This window comes from Dermacentor variabilis, chromosome 11 (assembly GCF_050947875.1).
Source record: "Dermacentor variabilis isolate Ectoservices chromosome 11, ASM5094787v1, whole genome shotgun sequence".
Classification (NCBI taxonomy): Eukaryota; Metazoa; Arthropoda; class Arachnida; order Ixodida; family Ixodidae; genus Dermacentor; species Dermacentor variabilis.
The window spans coordinates 13,490,455-13,507,530 of NC_134578.1; the positions used below are offsets into that span (position 1 = coordinate 13,490,455).

A 17,076-nucleotide genomic window follows, 5' to 3' on the forward strand; every position below is an offset into this window, starting at 1 on the left:
ACATTTTGCAGTTTTATGTCCAACGTAAAGCGAGGAGTTGCCGAGAAGCAACTCTTGCCCCGGATCATTTTTGCGGCCTACTCTGGTGCCGACCTCGGCCCTTGGCTCTCGACCCATACATCGCGAGGCTGGCGTCCAAGACTGGCCGGAGGCTGAAGTCTGCAAATTGCTTGCGCCACAGAACCTTGGGAAAACTGGTTGCTAGGGTTACGCCGTTGTTCTCTTTGTTCTTGCTTTGTCTCGTGTGACACTTATTTATTATGAGACGTGTGCTGGGCTCGCTCGTGAGAAATATCTTTTTTTTTATTACTGCTTCATGAAAACTTGAATGTGAGACTTTTTGGAGACCCTTTGCTTTCCATAACTGTCAAACTTATAGGGATGACACATCATTGAAATGTTAAAATCAGTATCTCGTAGTCTCTGAGTTTTTGCATATGAAAGTAATAGGAACCGCCAATTCATTAAAGGCTTAATTTTTTTAATTGGCAGTGCTGCACTTATGACAGTGACTGTGATATTAAAAGGGGAGAAGGTACAAGGGCAAATCAGAAAGTCTTTGCCCCTATATTTTATTAGCCAAAATAAGGTACATACAGGTAATTACAAATATACTACCTGCTATTCTACGTACCCTGCACTATCTTCTGCATAGTCCCCACACCGGTTGAGACATTTGTCTCATTCAAGCACTTAATTTGAGTTGCCCCTGTGCCATGTTTTCGTCAGTCAGGGATGCACGCAGCCTCCCTGAACCCTCATTGTTATGCAAGTCTTCAGGGCATTTTGCAAACTCGCAACACCACCACCTTCCACTTCTCAAAGCGAGACACCTTTTCCTATACGTGGGCTGCATTTCCTTGTGGATTTTGATGGGCATTTGTCCCTTGCTCCATAGACCACACATCATTGCTCTTACGCCATGGATGCGTGTAGCACAATTGCCATCTTCAACAACTGACAGCAGCGCTGTGTCGCAGAGCTACCGGCAGATAAGGCCGGGCTGGTCCAAAAAAAGACCACCGCTAAGAATTGATATGTGAACTTCGCATTCACAGCCATAATTTAGGTATAAAAATAGCGGCAAAGCCTTCTGATTTGCCCTTATACATAACCTTGTGTTGAACATAGCCAGTGGTTATTCTCAAGATAAGTTGGCAGCCCGGACTTCAATGTTAATTTCCTTTGTTTGAAAATTCATTTTAGAAAATTGCCTGTAGCAAATGAAGTTGTGCACCCTTTCACTTGGATTCAGGTGAAGTCACATCTGCTAAACAGAAATCCCAAGACTTGCACATGTAGATGTGTTCCTTATTACATTTTAGGTGCCGTACCTAGGCTTGACAGAAATGCCTCCTCATCTGTCACGCTCAAAGCTGCGTTTTTCTAATGCTCCATGGCACAGGGTCTCCAGACAGTCATTGAAGAACATCACTGCTGCCACTTTTACTTATTGGAGAGTTGTTTCAGACTTGAGCAAGGCAGCAACAATCTTCTGCATCGCTGACCTATGTGGCTCTTAATCGTGGTTGCATTTTTGTGAGTGCCAGTTACATGTTTGGTACCGTGGCGCAGCAGCTCTGACCCATGCCATAGTCACTCGAGCCGCTGGACTTAGGTTTGCACTTATTTGCAAGTGTCTTTCATGCTTGAGCTTGTTTTAGAGCTTGCCCTTTTTTTATGTTGTGGATGTTGTGTAGAGACAGCTATACGATGTTTATTATATAGTTTATTTAAAGTGTACAAATACCGGAGCCACGTTGTGGAACGATCATTCCTGGGAGCATTGTCAGCTCGTGCCACTTCCTTGTGAAGGAGTTCACTGCATTAACAGGGGTCCGAGAACTGAGGAATCTTTTTCTGTTGCCAAACAACTTTTCTCTCAACCCTGCGATAGGTGTGATTTTGAGCTGATCAGTGCAACGTAACACGAGACTTCAATTAAGAGTGCATACGCAAATGACTGCACATTCTTTTCTTGTGCTTTTGTTGTCTCCATTACATGTTCTCCATTGAGTCTTGCCCTACATGTGCTACAGCATTGGGCCACGATGACGTAATGTTTCACCACTCGCTAGTGTGCCCCTACACAATCACTCTGGCACTCTATTGAGGCCGAGATCTGAATTTTAGGCGTTTTGTGCTTTATGTCTTCGTTGCATATGACGGGAGGACACGTGGAAATGTAAACGTGGTGACGTCTTTGGAGTGTTTACCAGTGCACCAAATATGTAAGTTGAATGTTGCAGTACACCAAAGCACTGCCAGAAGTGGTCGTTGCACAGCGTGAACTCAGCTGTTTTATTCAGTTGGCGTTGTATGTTTTTAACCAGGGTCTTTTTTTTCTACTGATGTTTTGTGCACGTGCACAACTTTATTCTTTTTGTGACCTGTTTTCTCGGCTTTACCCCGTGTCACGTTTGTTTTGACGTCATAATAGGCTACGAAAGATTCACACCTGATTTTTGTGAGGGCAGTGAAACAACTTCTCGTTATACAAACTTGTTATGAATCTTCATCTTCTACATGAATGTTTTTGCCTTTCTTTTGGCATGGGGCACTGAGCAATCAAACTGCTTGAGGAAGCAAATGAACCCACTTGTAGAGCTTGGCAATGTATACGTCCATGCTGATTACAGCCAATGGCTGCAGTTCTTGCATGGGTTTCGTGCATTGGGAAGAGCACAGCCTACAACAGCATGGTCTTTTGTTAGCTACATTGAGCTAAGATTAACAACCCCCATGTCGGATGAAATATTTTGTGTCGAGTTTGATTCAAAGTCGGTGATACCTTGTGCACAGCTTAGATGTTTGATTTTCATCTATTGTACTTTCAGGGTACAAACTCAGTGGAATCGTGCAGCTGTAGCCACCTGAATTTAAAGCTAGCGCAGTGCAGTGGTTTCAAAATTCTTCACAGGGTACAAAATCTCATGAATTTTAGATTTACTTTTTAGGCCGAGGACAGTTGTAACCTTCAGTTGGGGTGCAGTTAAAATTATGGGAAGGCAGCCAGCCTCACTTCTATGCCAGAAAGGTGGCTTGTGTATCTGAGATTGTCTAGACATCGTTGCACTTTTCAGCAATTAGTGTCCTTCAATTGCAATGTAGGCTTGAAACCTTGTACATAAGGTGATAGCCGCGTGGTATGTGCAAAATAGGCGCCATTAATGACCTCATAGATAACTTCAAGCTCTCTCCACCTGTATGCGTCTACTAAACGGACCATGCTTTGTAAAAGCAAAATTTCTGCTTGGAAGACTTTTGGAGTGCGTTCTCATTAGAAATGCTTGACTAGATTTTGGCCGATGTGTGATAGCAACATTCAAGTCTTGCATTTTGAGCCTCTCACCCATAATGTAGCCCTTTAAAGAAGCAAGCTTTTGCACAAATCTGTATTTGCACTTTCTCGTCATACAGATCTTCGCATGCTTCATGGGAAAATTTCAATGGGGAGTGTTTAAATCGTCGGCTGTTCTTGTTTCTTGAGCAAGTTTTTGTCAGTTATGTACTCACTGCATCTGTTTGAAACTTGTTTGCCGGAAATGTCTGCTTGTTACGAGGCACTTAGAACAAATTTACATTGTAAGAATTGCAAGAACAAAATTGTTTTGTGTATGTAAACTTGAAGTCTTTTTCTTTTCCAGTAAATCCAAGGCCAAACTTATTTTCAAGAGACAAACAGATGCTTCATTTACTTAAAAATCTTAGAGCTTCAATAAAGTTTACCACTCGAATTAATGTGTGAAATTTTTTTATGCAGAAGGGCCCAAACTGTAAAAGAAATGACACTGACTTGAGGGAAAAAAACACAGAAGATGAAGTTTCTTGATAAAAAGCTTAAGTCATACGGGACTCTTTAAGCGTTTACTATAATTTGCTTGTGATAACACAGCCTGTGGATGTCGTGTAGAAGTGGTACAAACAGAGTTGTACTTTTTGGCTTTACTGGCGATGTTCTGCATAGAAAGGCTTCTTCAGGAAGCCAACTTAGGCAAAGTGGATAGCAACCATCTCCACTTCAATGCCAGATATCTTGATCTTTCTAATCTCGCCTGCTGTGCATGATGACTCCCCCCCCCCCCCTAGCGTCTTTCTTGTAAAGGCCGTATATTCAAACATGTCTCATGACGCGAGCGAATTGGAGCAGGGAGGGGATGTTGCGATGTTCTTGTGTTCTGCTATTCATTGTCAAGTGTTCGCTCCCAGAACTGTGCTTACCAGATAAACAAGGCATGCCAAAGTTCATGCGAATGAAAGAAAGAGAAAAGAAATATACAACTACAGGTTGAATATGGAAGGCGCCAAGCTCAAGTTGATAGACTACTGGTGTGATGTGCCTTTTGAGCACATTGTAGCAATTGGGTCACGATACAACATGCTATTAATTGTGCATATTGCTTTATTTTCATGCATGACGTATGCGCTGAAAATTCCATAAATTCAAATGCACTTCAGATGTACAATTAAACGTCATGTTCACAGATTAGTGTTTGTACAGGCTCTTTATTTTTTACTTATGTCACTGAAGATTGAGTGGATTCTCTCTCTCTAAGATGGCCTAATTTTTTAAAAGAATGTTTAAAACAACCACCACAATTAGTTCTTGCTGCAGCTAAACCTTGCAGCCCAGGACTGTCAGCACACCCTTAATAATTAACCATAGTTTCTTAGTGAACCCAAGATCTTGGCACCCTTTGTATTCATACTGACTGAAGGTTCCTGTGTGCTTTGCCTGCTAGAGTGATGGAAACGATTGTTTTGCGAGTCCGAGTCGGCTGCAGAGACACATGTCGCTGAACTACTTTCGCACGATTCAAGCAAGTCGCTCCTGCTGTTGCAGCTTTGCGATCATGTTGGCGAAGGCGCCTTTTGTGAAGCTTTGGCTCAGCTGGCGACGCGATTATAACGCGCGGCACATGAGCTTGTACAGCGTGTACCATGTGCAATCACTTAGGGAATTTCTTGAGCACATTCTGCCATTATTCAGCAGTTCACCTTGACTGAAAGTTTTTTTTTGTTAGCAACCATAGATTCGTTGTACCATCAGTGTTCATTTTTTTTCACCGCTTGTAGAGTGTCTGCTTAGCAATGTACCTATTTGAAACCTTTTGAAGTGTGTGTTGATGTTGGCATGATCTTCCTCCAAGTCCACAAGGTGAGTGGTGTTCTCAACACTGCGCATGCATGTCATAAAAGTATGTTGTTTTGTGACATGGTTTTGCATATCTGTTTTTTGTACATAACGCTACTCTCACCAGTTACAAGCATCTAGTAATGTGCATGTTGAGATAAATGTGTGTGCTTATTTGTCTTCTGGCATTGCAGTTCCATGATCTGTGAAAGGAAATGTGTATGGTACATTTGCTGTGCTTATTTTGTTTCTGAGTACAGCTTAGTGTTTGACGAATCATGGTAAGGGAAATTTGCTCTGGCAACGTGAAAGCAAAATTGGCTGAACCTCTTTTATTAGATCTGGCTTTTTTATCTTTATTGGGAAATTGTATCAAATGATAAAACATGCATCGGTCTAGTTGAGCTCTTGCTACACACTTGATAAAAGCTTGCAATAGGGAAAGTTTTTTTTTTTTATATTGACACAGTATAACAAAAGTTTGTATGAGATGCAAATGCTATATGGCATACAGTGTTATATGTTGTACTTCCCATGTCTTTACATCCAGCCCAACTTCTCTAACTAATAGAACTTGTAAGTCTAGACGTGTGTGGGAATTCAATTCTCATTCGTATTTGGTGATCTGCGGTGTTGGGTTCATAAAAAACTAAGCGTTTCACTCCTACGCTGAATGCATAGAATACAGTGCTGAGATGCATTTGCATACAGAGGCAACAGAGCAACACAATGAGTGGGCTCATTGTTGATGTTGCGTGATATTTGCTTTTCAGTGTAAAAAACTGCTTCATAATAGGCTCAATGGCTAAATTGTTTGCTTCATCATTTTGTTGCCAAATATCGCTCTCCACATCGTTTATGACTGGCAGGTCGCAAGTATTCTCTAACCTCTTGCAGCTGCCCGAATGTCGTGCCCTTTTTCGCAGTCTTTTGATGCACTTAAGGGTGTGCCCGACTCAGGTTTTATTTTAAAGTTATTTTCGTATGCTTCTGGTGCAGCTGCCAAAATAGTCTTTGTCATGAATATTCGTTGCGTGAGTGAGTGAGTGAACGGCTCTGAGTGCACTCCTGTTCTGCGACAGGATTATTTCAGCTCCCAAACCGTTAGTCGTTGGACGTGCGCTAGCTTGTGCAATCCTCAAGCACCGTTTGCAGCAGACAAAGCAAGAGGGTGACGTTTAAATGATGTGGTGTGCAGATCACCACAGAAACCTTCATAGGCAGCAATGAAACCAAACGTAGTCGTAGGTGTATGTGTTCCCTCTTTGCTGATGCTTTGAAGCCCCTCATTGATTACCATGAAACTGTGTCATGTGGTTGACTCAAGCCAGCTAGTCCATTTGGGTATGAAGGGGCAACACTGTAGGAATTAGCTGTTTGCACTAGTGCTAGTTTATCAAACATTTGCTCTTATTTTTTAATGTACAGGTGTTGCAATTCGCCCTACCTTGATTGGGAGAGAGGACTGCCCTTGTGTGTGTCCAAAATATTGTTTGGGTTCTTGTGTGTCAAACACTTTGAGATCAATGTAATAGAATGTTTTGCGAGACTTGGTACGGTCTGGAAGCTGTACAGTTAGGCAGCACTGTGTGTAGAAGCGAAGGGGAAACTTGGACGGCACACCTCTGTGTGCACAGATGACTTGTACATTATTTATTGCTCTGCAAATCCTCTTCCTTCTTAGCACCACGTGAAACTGTGTGTACAGCACCCACTGTGAAGAGTACTCGACTTTGCGAAGTAGTAGTGAATCTTCTTTCTTTTGTTCCTTGTGAATATCACGTCTGCTGGGTCGTGTCAGCGGTATACTGAAAGCTCATTTGAGGGTCACAAACTTGTAACAGTGTATCAAGTACATGAACCATGCATGGTTTGTTCCTGCAGCTCGTTCCAATTGCACTGCTCTAGCACTGCAGAGTAGCTCTGTGTTGTGCCATCATTGATTGCACACTGTTGCTAAACATGGAGTTGTGGACTTTGGCAACTTACATTGTGTTTATGGTGCCGTGTTCTCTTGCTCGATATATTGCCCTACACTGCTGCACGAACTGCGGTGGCTGTGGTTCATTGAGAGCGAGTGCAGTAAGTGATTGAGTCATGCTGAGAAATGTTTTCCACCTTACGCATACGGTTAGAGAACTAGGAAAAGACCTGGATGCCCTTGGAGGTATTTGTATGAGCAGGTGGTTTCTTGTGTTGAGAGATAAATAAAAGATCAACTCTATCTTGAGCTATGTGCATTGTCTCACTTTTTATCCTTTCATTTGCTGTATAGATGCGTATAAAGATGCGGAGTACTAAGGTAATAGCCTGGTAAGCTAATCGGAATTTGTGAGATGCAGTAAGCTTCTACAATCTGCAAGGGTATGTTTACTGAGACCAATTAGTTGCACAAGCTCCTGATTATGAGAAGAAAACTTGCAGAATACTAAAGATGGGTTGTAGCGCATAAGTTGTGCATTACCTAGTCATTGCCAGCGGCTTAGCTATCCTAGTGTACAATTACTACATTCTACCATTACTAGCATACGAAGCAGAAACTTGGAGGTTAATGAACAAGCTCGAGAAGTTGTTAGGGGCCATGAAATGTGTGATAGATTAGAAATTATACAAGCTGAAGGTTAAGAGACGGACAGGGAATGGTGTATACTAGACATTATGTAGCAGTAACCCATATTTTAGTTGAGGTTATGGGAAAGAAATAGAGTTGGACAAGCCATGTAATGCAGTGGGCAGAAAACTGCTGGCCTATTAAGAGTTCACAGAATGGGAAGTGCAGGAGTACAGAGAACAAGGGAGCATGGTGGAATGATATTTGCAGGCATGGAGTCTGCAGGTGGAAGACGCAATCAATTGGAGATCCTTATGAGAGGCTTTCATCACACAGTGAACCATTGTAATATCACTGAATGTGTGAGACATGCTCTGATGTGACCTGAAGTCTCAACTACTTTAGTCTGGCGACACCTGTTCGAAAGTTGCCCAAGTAGCACCAAAGGCTTGGCAGCTGTAAGCATGTCTTCTGATAATTTAATTTTTTGCTTATGGCTACAGAGCAAAACTGACCAGTCTAGCCTGAATATAACAAACCTGGATAAAGAGAATTGTTCTTCATATTGAACACTCAAAACATACTGTCCAGTACTCGTGCAAGAGAACTCCATAACAAATGGGACATTGGATATGTAGCACTCCGGCCGTCCATTTACGCTTGTGCGCCATATGCTAAGTGACTCTTTAAGAGACAGTGCAAGGCACAGTAAAAAATTATTAGCCATAGTTTCGTTATGAATTAAATGGGTTTCTTGATTGGTTTTTTTTTCTCCACTGTAGATAACAAATGCATATGCATCAAATACATCACAAAAGCTTAATTGGGTTCTATATTGGCGAGTTTGGCCATGTATCGGAATGCCTGATCCATTGAACTGTCTTTATCGCATAAGCATAAGCCTGTTCATTACAACGAAGTTCGACTGTACCGCTGGATCTGTTATTTTCATTTTAGCGATTGTTACAGAATACCTCAAAATGCTTAAAGGACACTATAAAGGCAAATACTAAGCCTACGTGGACTGTTAAATTACCATTTCCAAAACCTTGCAGCTCTTGTTTCGTGCCAAGAAAAGACTCGGTTTATGAGGAAATTGCATCTGAAGAGTCTGCATACTTCTAGCACAATACAAATAGCCCGCCTCAAGCAGAGTGTGGTGACGTTGCATACGCCATTGCCGCCTCTTTAGTAAAACGGCATCCTACAGATGGCGCTGTGGTTTTCTGCGCAATCCAACGCAAGACGAGCGTTGGATTTGCCGCTGCGGCTGCTATTGGTCAAGAGGTGTACATGATCCTATCGGGAATCCCGTAACACCACATGGACGTGGCCTTTTCTGCTACTTGCAGTTTGTGTGCGTTTCACGAGCCAGCAGAAACAACGCAACACTAAGTGATCACAAAATTACTGAAACGCGAAATCGCGGGCGGCGCAGAGTGAAAAAAAAAAAAACGAAACCTTTCGACCACCCGCATCATTGCCAAGGGTAACGTCAATGAATTTTTTTTTCTAAAAAATCAGAGCTGGACAAGCAGCATCTTCTTTTCTGTTGTAATGCAATACAATGCTCTTTTCATTACGAGTGCCATAAAGATTCTGTCCTGCCAGTACAATACCTGCATGAGTCCTGCCTAAGCCTTTGGTCTGACTTCAGATGCATGAGATTACAGAGAAGTTCTCCACTTCATTCAGTGACATCAACTAAATCACCCTGTTTCACATTTATGAAGTGTGTGGCGGTACAGCGCGCATGTTTTGGGGGCGAGCTCCACCACTGGAAAAGCTCGCGCCACTGTCGGCGTGACGTCGCATGAGGGATCACGTGGACACAGCGGCCCTGTCGGCTGCTTCGGAAGCACTGAAGCGAACTGAAAATTAAAGTTTAAAGTCCCACCTGCGCTGCGGCTCTGATTAAGTAGGGAGGTTTTTCGCACCTTGGTTATCTACTTGACAGCATTTGAAAGCACTATAATAGGTAGTAGCTGCTTCTGGAGGCGTGCAGCATGGTAGCTGCGGCCGGAGATAACGCCAGTTGCGTTTAAAGGGTGATTCTGCTCAAGTACTAAGACAGATTATTTAGGCATAAAATAATTGCACAGCCCCCTCAAATCGTCAAACACAGCTCGCGACTTCTTGGTGACGTGGGATAAGTGGCGAATGCAACACATTGGTAATGAGGGACGGGTCAGTGGAGGGCTCTGGAATAATTTCTACCACGGGCCTCTTTAACGTGCACTGACGTCGCACAGTATACAGGCGCCTTGCGTTTCGCCACCATCGAAACGCGACCGACGCGGCTGGGATTGAACCCATCCTCGGGCTCATCAGTCGAGTCAGCCCACAATGACAGCGTTCACCGTTGCACAGCGCCCAGTAATCATGAAACCGAGCTCAAAATTGTGTCCCTTTGTATAACGCTTGACAACTGCATGCGCTACTTCAAAAGGACACAGGCAACGGTAGCGGCCAGTTCTGAAAGAACGCCAGCAAGCCGACAGCGGTTCTTCAGTGGCCCTGTCCAACCTCGAAAACTTACAGCGAAACGTATATGAGCACTAGTGACAATCATAAAGAGGATTGCCTTCGTTATCGCGCTAGTAATTGGATGTGCCGGGTGAGTCGCTAATCGTGTCCTGCAATTACAGCCCTGTTCGCGAGAATATTGACGCCTTAGATGTCCTAGACCACTATTACTTTAGCTTTACTTCATATTTGCCCTTAATGTCCCTTTAAGACATATACCTTCAAGATATTTCACATGTCAATACATTAGGTACTTATAACCCAACTCTTATTTTTAATGCTAAAGTGCACTTCGTTCGAAATTAGTTTTCCTGGAATATGCAAGTCATAAAAAAACGTCATCTAGCTTGTACAAATCTATTTTTTAAATTCAACGACGTGTACAAATTAGCGATAACATTGCCCATTGCTGAACGCAATTTTGCATACATCATTGGTAATGTGAACGTCTGCTCAAATTTTGTAGTATACCTTAATGCTGTTTTCGTCTACAAAGGCCAACGTCGGCACACTCGTGCTTTTCGCGTACAGAGGAGCCCCCAGTGCTTCGTTGGGAAACGTAAGACAACGCTCCGACTTTTCTGAAACTTGAAATGTATGCGTATATTTCCTTTTCTATACGAAGAACGAATCTCGCGCCGTGCGCGCGCAATATTACGCCACCGCCCCCGTAATGCGCTTCCCGGCCGCCGTCAGGCGCTCGGGTCGCTGGGCCGGGCGTCCTCGGCGCGGAAGAGCACGGCTTCCAAGCCGACCAACCGGCCGGGCAGCGTGCCCCAGGGCTCCCAGCACAGCTCGTGGTCTTCGTGGTGGTGCCCTGCGCAACCTGCTCGCATGACCAGCATGTCCGCGTGGGTGCCGGCACCGTCCTGGTGGTCCGTGCAGCCGCCTATGGCGTACGCGTCCGTGCCTGCAAGGGAGGGCACGTGCACGATGTTCCAGCCTCGCGTGGAAGCCGCAAACCAGCAACGTGGTGCAACTCGATTGTCTTTCTTTCTGTTCTGCCGAGGTTTCGTTTATGCGAACGAGGGCCGACGATGCAGCTGTGATTGTTGCATTTCGCTGGCGAGTGCGTACAATTATCGTCATCGCTATATGTACCGTCGAGCGCCTCTACAACGAAATGACCGGTATAACGAAGGAATAGTTCTGTTACGGTTATACTGCGAGCTGCGCGACTTCTACAACGAAGTGATCTGTGCAATGAATTATTGCGGAGGCATAAGCACTTCGTTATAAAGGCATTCGACAGTATGCTCCTGATGTTGCAAGTGGTATTGTCGGGAGAACGCAGGCGGCAAAAAGCGCCACGAGAACTGGCATGCGGCAACGCTTTTATATGCCGTGGAGCGATGTGGGTACAATTAAGGGGCCCCTCACCAGGCCCCATGGCAAATTTTGGTTATACGCTGGAAGTTGTTACGTTTCTTCTAGGGAGCGTCCTGCCGCAAAAAGTTTTCAAGTCGGCTCATTAATAGCCGAGATATATATATTTCAGCGCTCCGAACCCATGATTTCAGCAGGCGACCTCCCCTGCATAACGAGACTGCCTCTCCACTCGCCCCGTCTAGTCTTCGCAAGCGAAATTCCTTCCCTGCGTTCTCCCATGCCGGACTTCGAGGATCGCGTGACACATTCGTGATGGACCCCGCCTTCACTTCTTTCTTCTACTCGCTTTTTTTTCGGCGATGCGAACTTCCGCTGGCGGCGGTGCGTGCGAGCTGTTATCGTTTCGCGCAGCGCACGATTTTGCACGCTGTGCACGGACACCTGACTAGCAGCATAAGTCAGTGCTACACGAATACTGAGGCAGCACAAGCGGATCGCAGAGCATGATCACGCGCTGGATCACGGTGGAAAATGGCATAGTTTCGGTGCCTGCGCACGCGACTGCACGCACGTGGGAACAAGTAGACGAAGCGGAAGTACATCTCGCTTGCTTCGGTACGAAGTAAATAAAAAAAAGAAGAAAGAAGCCGCGGATATTCCGTTTGTGTGTTTTATTATTTCTCTAAACTTCAATTTGTCAATTCAAGCAACAGATCACACAAATAACAGATGGTGCGTTGAATAATTCTCGAAGTCACGTGTCAGCACGAGCGACGTCACACTGCTGACTCGAGTACGTAGGCGCAAGGCCGCGAGTACGTCATCCTCCGGCTTGGAGTGCGGCTGCCGCGAGAAGGAAAAGCGGCGTTCGGTTTGAAATTTCAGATCTTTCCGCGGCGCTTATAGCGTTGTAATAGTTTGTAGACACGATCGTTATCGCGCAATGTATGCTCTGCGCTTGTCAGCTCAAAATGGCCAAACCTGGTGAGGGGCCCTTTAAAGCCCGGCACAATGCTTCTCGGGGGTACTTTTGCGGCATGCCGCTCGCCACCGGTCAGGGGAATCAATGAGCAGCGGCCGTTTCATTGACGTGGGCAAGCACCGCGAAGAACGACATCGCATTTTTTTTCGGCATCGTGCAGCAGTGATCCCAGCACTGACATCTGCTACGAGCATATCTCTCACGTGCTTGCTGCGGCGATAAAGACGTCCACAAGCGTGGCCGTTGCGCGATTTGTCGCGATTGTCTTTTATCATTCCCGCCGCGGAAAAGTTCTGGTTGGTTGCCTTTTCCATATGCGCGCTATGCTCTCCGGCTATATGCATACTCCGGCGTCACGAAATTCCTTGTGTGGGCCTATTGCCTTCGGCTGCTTTGTCCGGTGTCGTCAGGAGGCACCAGCGATGACGTCACTTTACGCCATATCTATGAGGCTTTGTCCGTATCTGTGTGTAGCAGCGAAAACGAGAACCCCCTTTTTTGCACTTTCCTGGCACTCGTGCTCCTTGTCTCTCGTATGTGTTTTTTTTTTCTTTCAGCAGTACTTATATATTTCGATCCTAGAAATAAATTCAGATCGTTGGAAGTTGGTGCAGTGTATGTGTACGGTATGTTTTCGGGAGCTACGCTGGCTGTTCCAGAAGTACTTTACGGACAGCGCAGCTCTGCTGAACCAAAGTGACTTAAGAAAATGATACGTGGAACATTTATAAACGCCGCCGTATTTTTGGTGTGCATGTTTCGGAACCGGTCCTATATGTCGTCTACCATTAATTGCAACTGATTTAGAATGCAGCCCTGAGCAATCGTCAATGCGGCTTCGATTCGGCAAATCCAGGTAAGTCATTCAACGCTCTGTGGGGATGAAAAGAAAAAACTCACGCGCAGTTATATTCAGGTATATGCATATTGTTGAACGTCAGGTGGGTGAAATTAATCCAATGTTCCCAATAAGGCGTGCGCCAATAGGGGGTGCTGGCACGTAAAAACTGAGAATGTCAATATTTTCTTTGCATTTAATGTTAACCGTGTATTTTCGATTATCGCAAAATTCTAGACGCCCGATACACCAACAATCTGTTGCCAAAAATGAAAGAACCACTCATTTGCATATAGTCATAAACACAGATCGATTTTCTTATAAACGTTGACACAGGTGTCATTAAGCATCTAAATGGCATGATAGCTGTGCGACCCTTTTTTGCATTGACGTTGGGTGCAATCTTGAAACGAGAACAGGTGTTGTGGGTAATCTCGGCGCTCTCCACGCCTAACAAAAGCGTGTGCCACGTGGGGTGGCAGTTCACGTTTGTGCACGGATCTTCCTTTATCGAGGCTTAGCGGTTACTCTGCGAATGCGTGCGTTCGTTCAGGGAATAAATGTTGCGCAATATGCAGTTGTTATGTGGATCTTAATTGTGCCTTCGCTTAAGTGTACCCTTCGCTTGGTAGAATGACCAGATTACCTGTGTTCCTTTGATTCGTACTGAACTTGTAACCTGAAACTCTGAGTGCAAACGCCGAATTTCCGTTGTCATCGTCCGTTGTTATGCAAGTATACCAGCGAGGTAAGAGCCACCTGCACACTGCTGCCAAATTTGTTGTTTATTCCTCACCCGGCACGGACCCTAGACATACGCCAACGTTAAATTATATTGCAGTGTTCCAAAGCGCCTACGGCACCTAAAATTTACTCCAAAGTTCTAACGACAACTTTAGCGACGTTGCAGCAAAAGTTAGCGGAAGTTCAGCCACCTTTCTTTCTCACTTTAGTGTCACGGTTAAAAAATTCGGCGACAATCGTTCGCACGCCTCACAAGAGTAGGCCAAGAACGTCGAACGGCGCGCACGCCGTGCCTCCGCCGCTTCTGGTGAAGGCGACGGCAGCGCCGCCGCCGCTGCTGCGATTTCCTCGGTCGCCGCGAGTCGTCGCCACTTGGCCGCTCCTGCACGTTCCCGAACGACGCGTCCTTCTGGACGCCTGCGTTGTGCAGTCGCCGCTCGAGACGCAACTTATCGGGCTGTCCCGTCTGTCCCTCTTGTCCTCGTCAGCCAATCGTCGATTCACGCGCTGCGAGTCGCTTTTGGACGGCCCAGTATTCTTTCAAAATGCTGTTTTCAGTTATGTCGCGGAAAACTTCGCTGCCACCGGAGAAAATGAGAGCCAAAGTTGTTGAATGTCGCGCGCACAGCAAAGCGCCGGTACGTCATCAGAGCTGCGTCACTAATTTCAAAATATGTTCGCGCGTCTTGGCCGTTCATGGGCGGATAAAGACCGTGACGTCACACCAGCGTACCCTCGTTTCGGCTTCGTCGTAAATTCAAGTAGAAAACGATGTCGCGTAAAGCCGCAAAGTAAGACGTCATATTTGTGCGCTTTAGGGCACATGACATAGAGAGATAGTGCATGCATGTGCAGGTGAGTGAGAAAGGGTGCTGTGTTACTACGCCGACAAAGAACCCATATAAAGCTCTCTACAATGCAGACGGCAGACAACAGCGCTGTACTCGAGTTATCCGTGGTGCAGAAAATCACAAGCGTTGCCTGCAGGTTATTTCCGTGCTTTCTAGACCATGTTATTGCTATTTTGTTACCTTTGTGCACTGCCGGCGTTTCTCAAGAATCGCACAACTACCCGTGATCGTTGTTATTTTTCTGATAATGCTTGTTGTCCTCTCTTGCGTAACACGTACCTTACTAGAAATCATGGAAAGAGTAGGTTAATGGTGGTAAAGGTCGCGACTGGAAATTTTCTTTCCGCTCCTTGCAGACATTTGCTCTTTGACGTTTTAGTAAAATTTCATATACACTGCAGCTATCGCTGAAATAACCCTGTTGTCGCGACTACACTTCTTTGGAAGATTTGCTTTAAAAAAAACGACTAGAGAAGAAAAGATAACACACTACAAAGGGGCTGACTAAAAAATCGGAGAGTTTATTGGGAAGAGAGCAATATTAAGTTGCAAAAACAAAGATAAAACATGTGCAGAGTTCTGCGCGCCGATTATATTATGCGCAGGTCGACCAATTTCTTTTTTTGGTTAAAGCGGAAGATGGGTGCTCGCAAATGTATGTTTTATAGTGCGACAATCGTTCTTGTAGTCGCGTAACGTTTACTGTGGTTTTCCCTCTTTATTATTGCTATTTCGGCAACAAAACCTCTAAATTTTCAGTCTGTGCTTCATTGTTTTATGTTCTCTTTTTTGTGTCGCTGTTATTACCTTCAAAATTATTCCGTTTTCTGTGGGCACGCGCATATATCGTTGAATGTGTGAAGTTGGGATGCATTTCAGAATAGACCTCCTTCGATAAATGCGAAATGCGAGACATACACCAAGTAGCGAACTTCTTTGCTCACCGCACTGTCGCGTCGACAAATTAGTCACGTTCGATTCGGCAAGCTGCTGCGTTCTCTTCGTGCGTTTCAGCACAGCAAAATGATGTGTATGCATCTGTTTCTGAACTCTGCGTAAATACGCATGTACAGTGCGTGTGTGTGTTACAAGGTTACAAACTTGGGTATTTCACAGTGTAGCACATTCTGCTAATCGGCTGAAATGTCGTATTTCACATTTGCCGAGCATAAACGCGTAGCACATTCTGCTAATTGCCTGAAATGTCGTATTTCACGTTTGCTGAGCCTAAACGAGCTGTTATATATGCACACCCTGTTTACTCATTCACACTCTATGATGGGTAATAATTAAAGAAAAGCCATTTTGTCGAACGTCTTATAAACGAGAAAAAAGGAAGTGCTATAATGGTGTCGTGAACGTACGTAAAGACTGAAGCACCATTTGTGCACTTATTTGCGTCCTGCACTCACCGATGGCAACTAACAGTGCCGAGTGAACCCGGAATGGCATCGGGCACAGCTTGGTCCACGTGACGTCAGCGCCAGGATGCTTGAGCAGGAGCACGTCGTCGAGGCTGCGAAAGCCCGTGGAGCCGTACGTGGCGCCCCCTACGACTAGCAGACTGCCGTTGGCCAGCACCGTCATGGAGGAGGATAGCCGAGCCGATGGGAGCCTCGGTAAGCGTTGGTCACTGACGAGGTGTTCGGGCCTGCGTGATGCAGACCACGCAGCGCATTGTTTCATACAAGAATAACTGGGGGGAACTACGGCACTGCGAACGTTAAGCTACTACGGGAGATGTGGAGCAGTAGACGGGTTTGTCTAATTTTCGTTATTGTTGCTCGATACATATATCGTGGCCGTTGCTTATTGCACGCTTTATCTTTCTAAATTTCCTACCAATCGCCATTTTCTTGAACAGCAACTCCATTTCCTTTTCCTCAGGATTTAAGCATTTTAATTAAATACAACAGTTGATTTCATCTATGCTTTGTCACTATGACAGAGCATCGCCAAACATAAATTTTTCCTTCTTCCTCCGACTTCACTGTCTCTTTTTTTTCATGTGGTTGTAACTAATAAAAAGTTAAGCCCCTTGAATTCTCTCTCGTGGCAAGGCAAGAAGTCTCTTCTCACATACATAAACATTGCGAATTGTTGCATTTGTTACAAAATATG

The 17,076-nt window shown here is 45.0% G+C and overlaps 2 protein-coding genes across 4 annotated transcripts in view; one reads left to right on the forward strand and one right to left on the reverse strand.

The window, feature by feature from the left end:
* The window catches only part of Unc-76 (fasciculation and elongation protein Unc-76), a 51,718-nt gene extending 44,354 nt beyond the window's left edge, over positions 1-7,364 (forward strand). For all 3 annotated transcript variants that reach the window (XM_075674961.1, XM_075674960.1, XM_075674959.1), the window contains exon 10: positions 12-7,364. In XM_075674961.1, coding sequence (XP_075531076.1) covers positions 12-28 — 17 coding nt within the window. In that variant the 3' untranslated portion in view covers positions 29-7,364. The remainder of the gene's footprint in view (positions 1-11) is intronic.
* A 3,430-nt stretch (positions 7,365-10,794) lies between these two features.
* Positions 10,795-16,588, reverse strand: LOC142564243 (uncharacterized). Its single transcript, XM_075675163.1, has 2 exons — positions 16,368-16,588; positions 10,795-11,121 (listed from the first exon to the last, which is right to left on the reverse strand). The coding sequence occupies exons 1-2, from the start codon at positions 16,540-16,542 to the stop codon at positions 10,904-10,906; spliced, it is 393 nt and encodes a 130-aa protein (XP_075531278.1). The 5' UTR covers positions 16,543-16,588; the 3' UTR covers positions 10,795-10,903.
* Between the last annotated feature and the right edge of the window lie 488 nt (positions 16,589-17,076).

Excerpts from the sequence above, each read along its gene's own strand:
- LOC142564243 (XM_075675163.1), bottom strand. The coding sequence starts at position 16,542 with ATGACGGTGCTGGCCAACGGCAGTCTGCTAGTCGTAGGGGGCGCCACG. Across the intron at positions 11,122-16,367 it reads GGCACTGTTAGTTGCCATCG|GCACGGACGCGTACGCCATA; the intron begins GTGAGTGCAGGA and ends CCTCCCTTGCAG.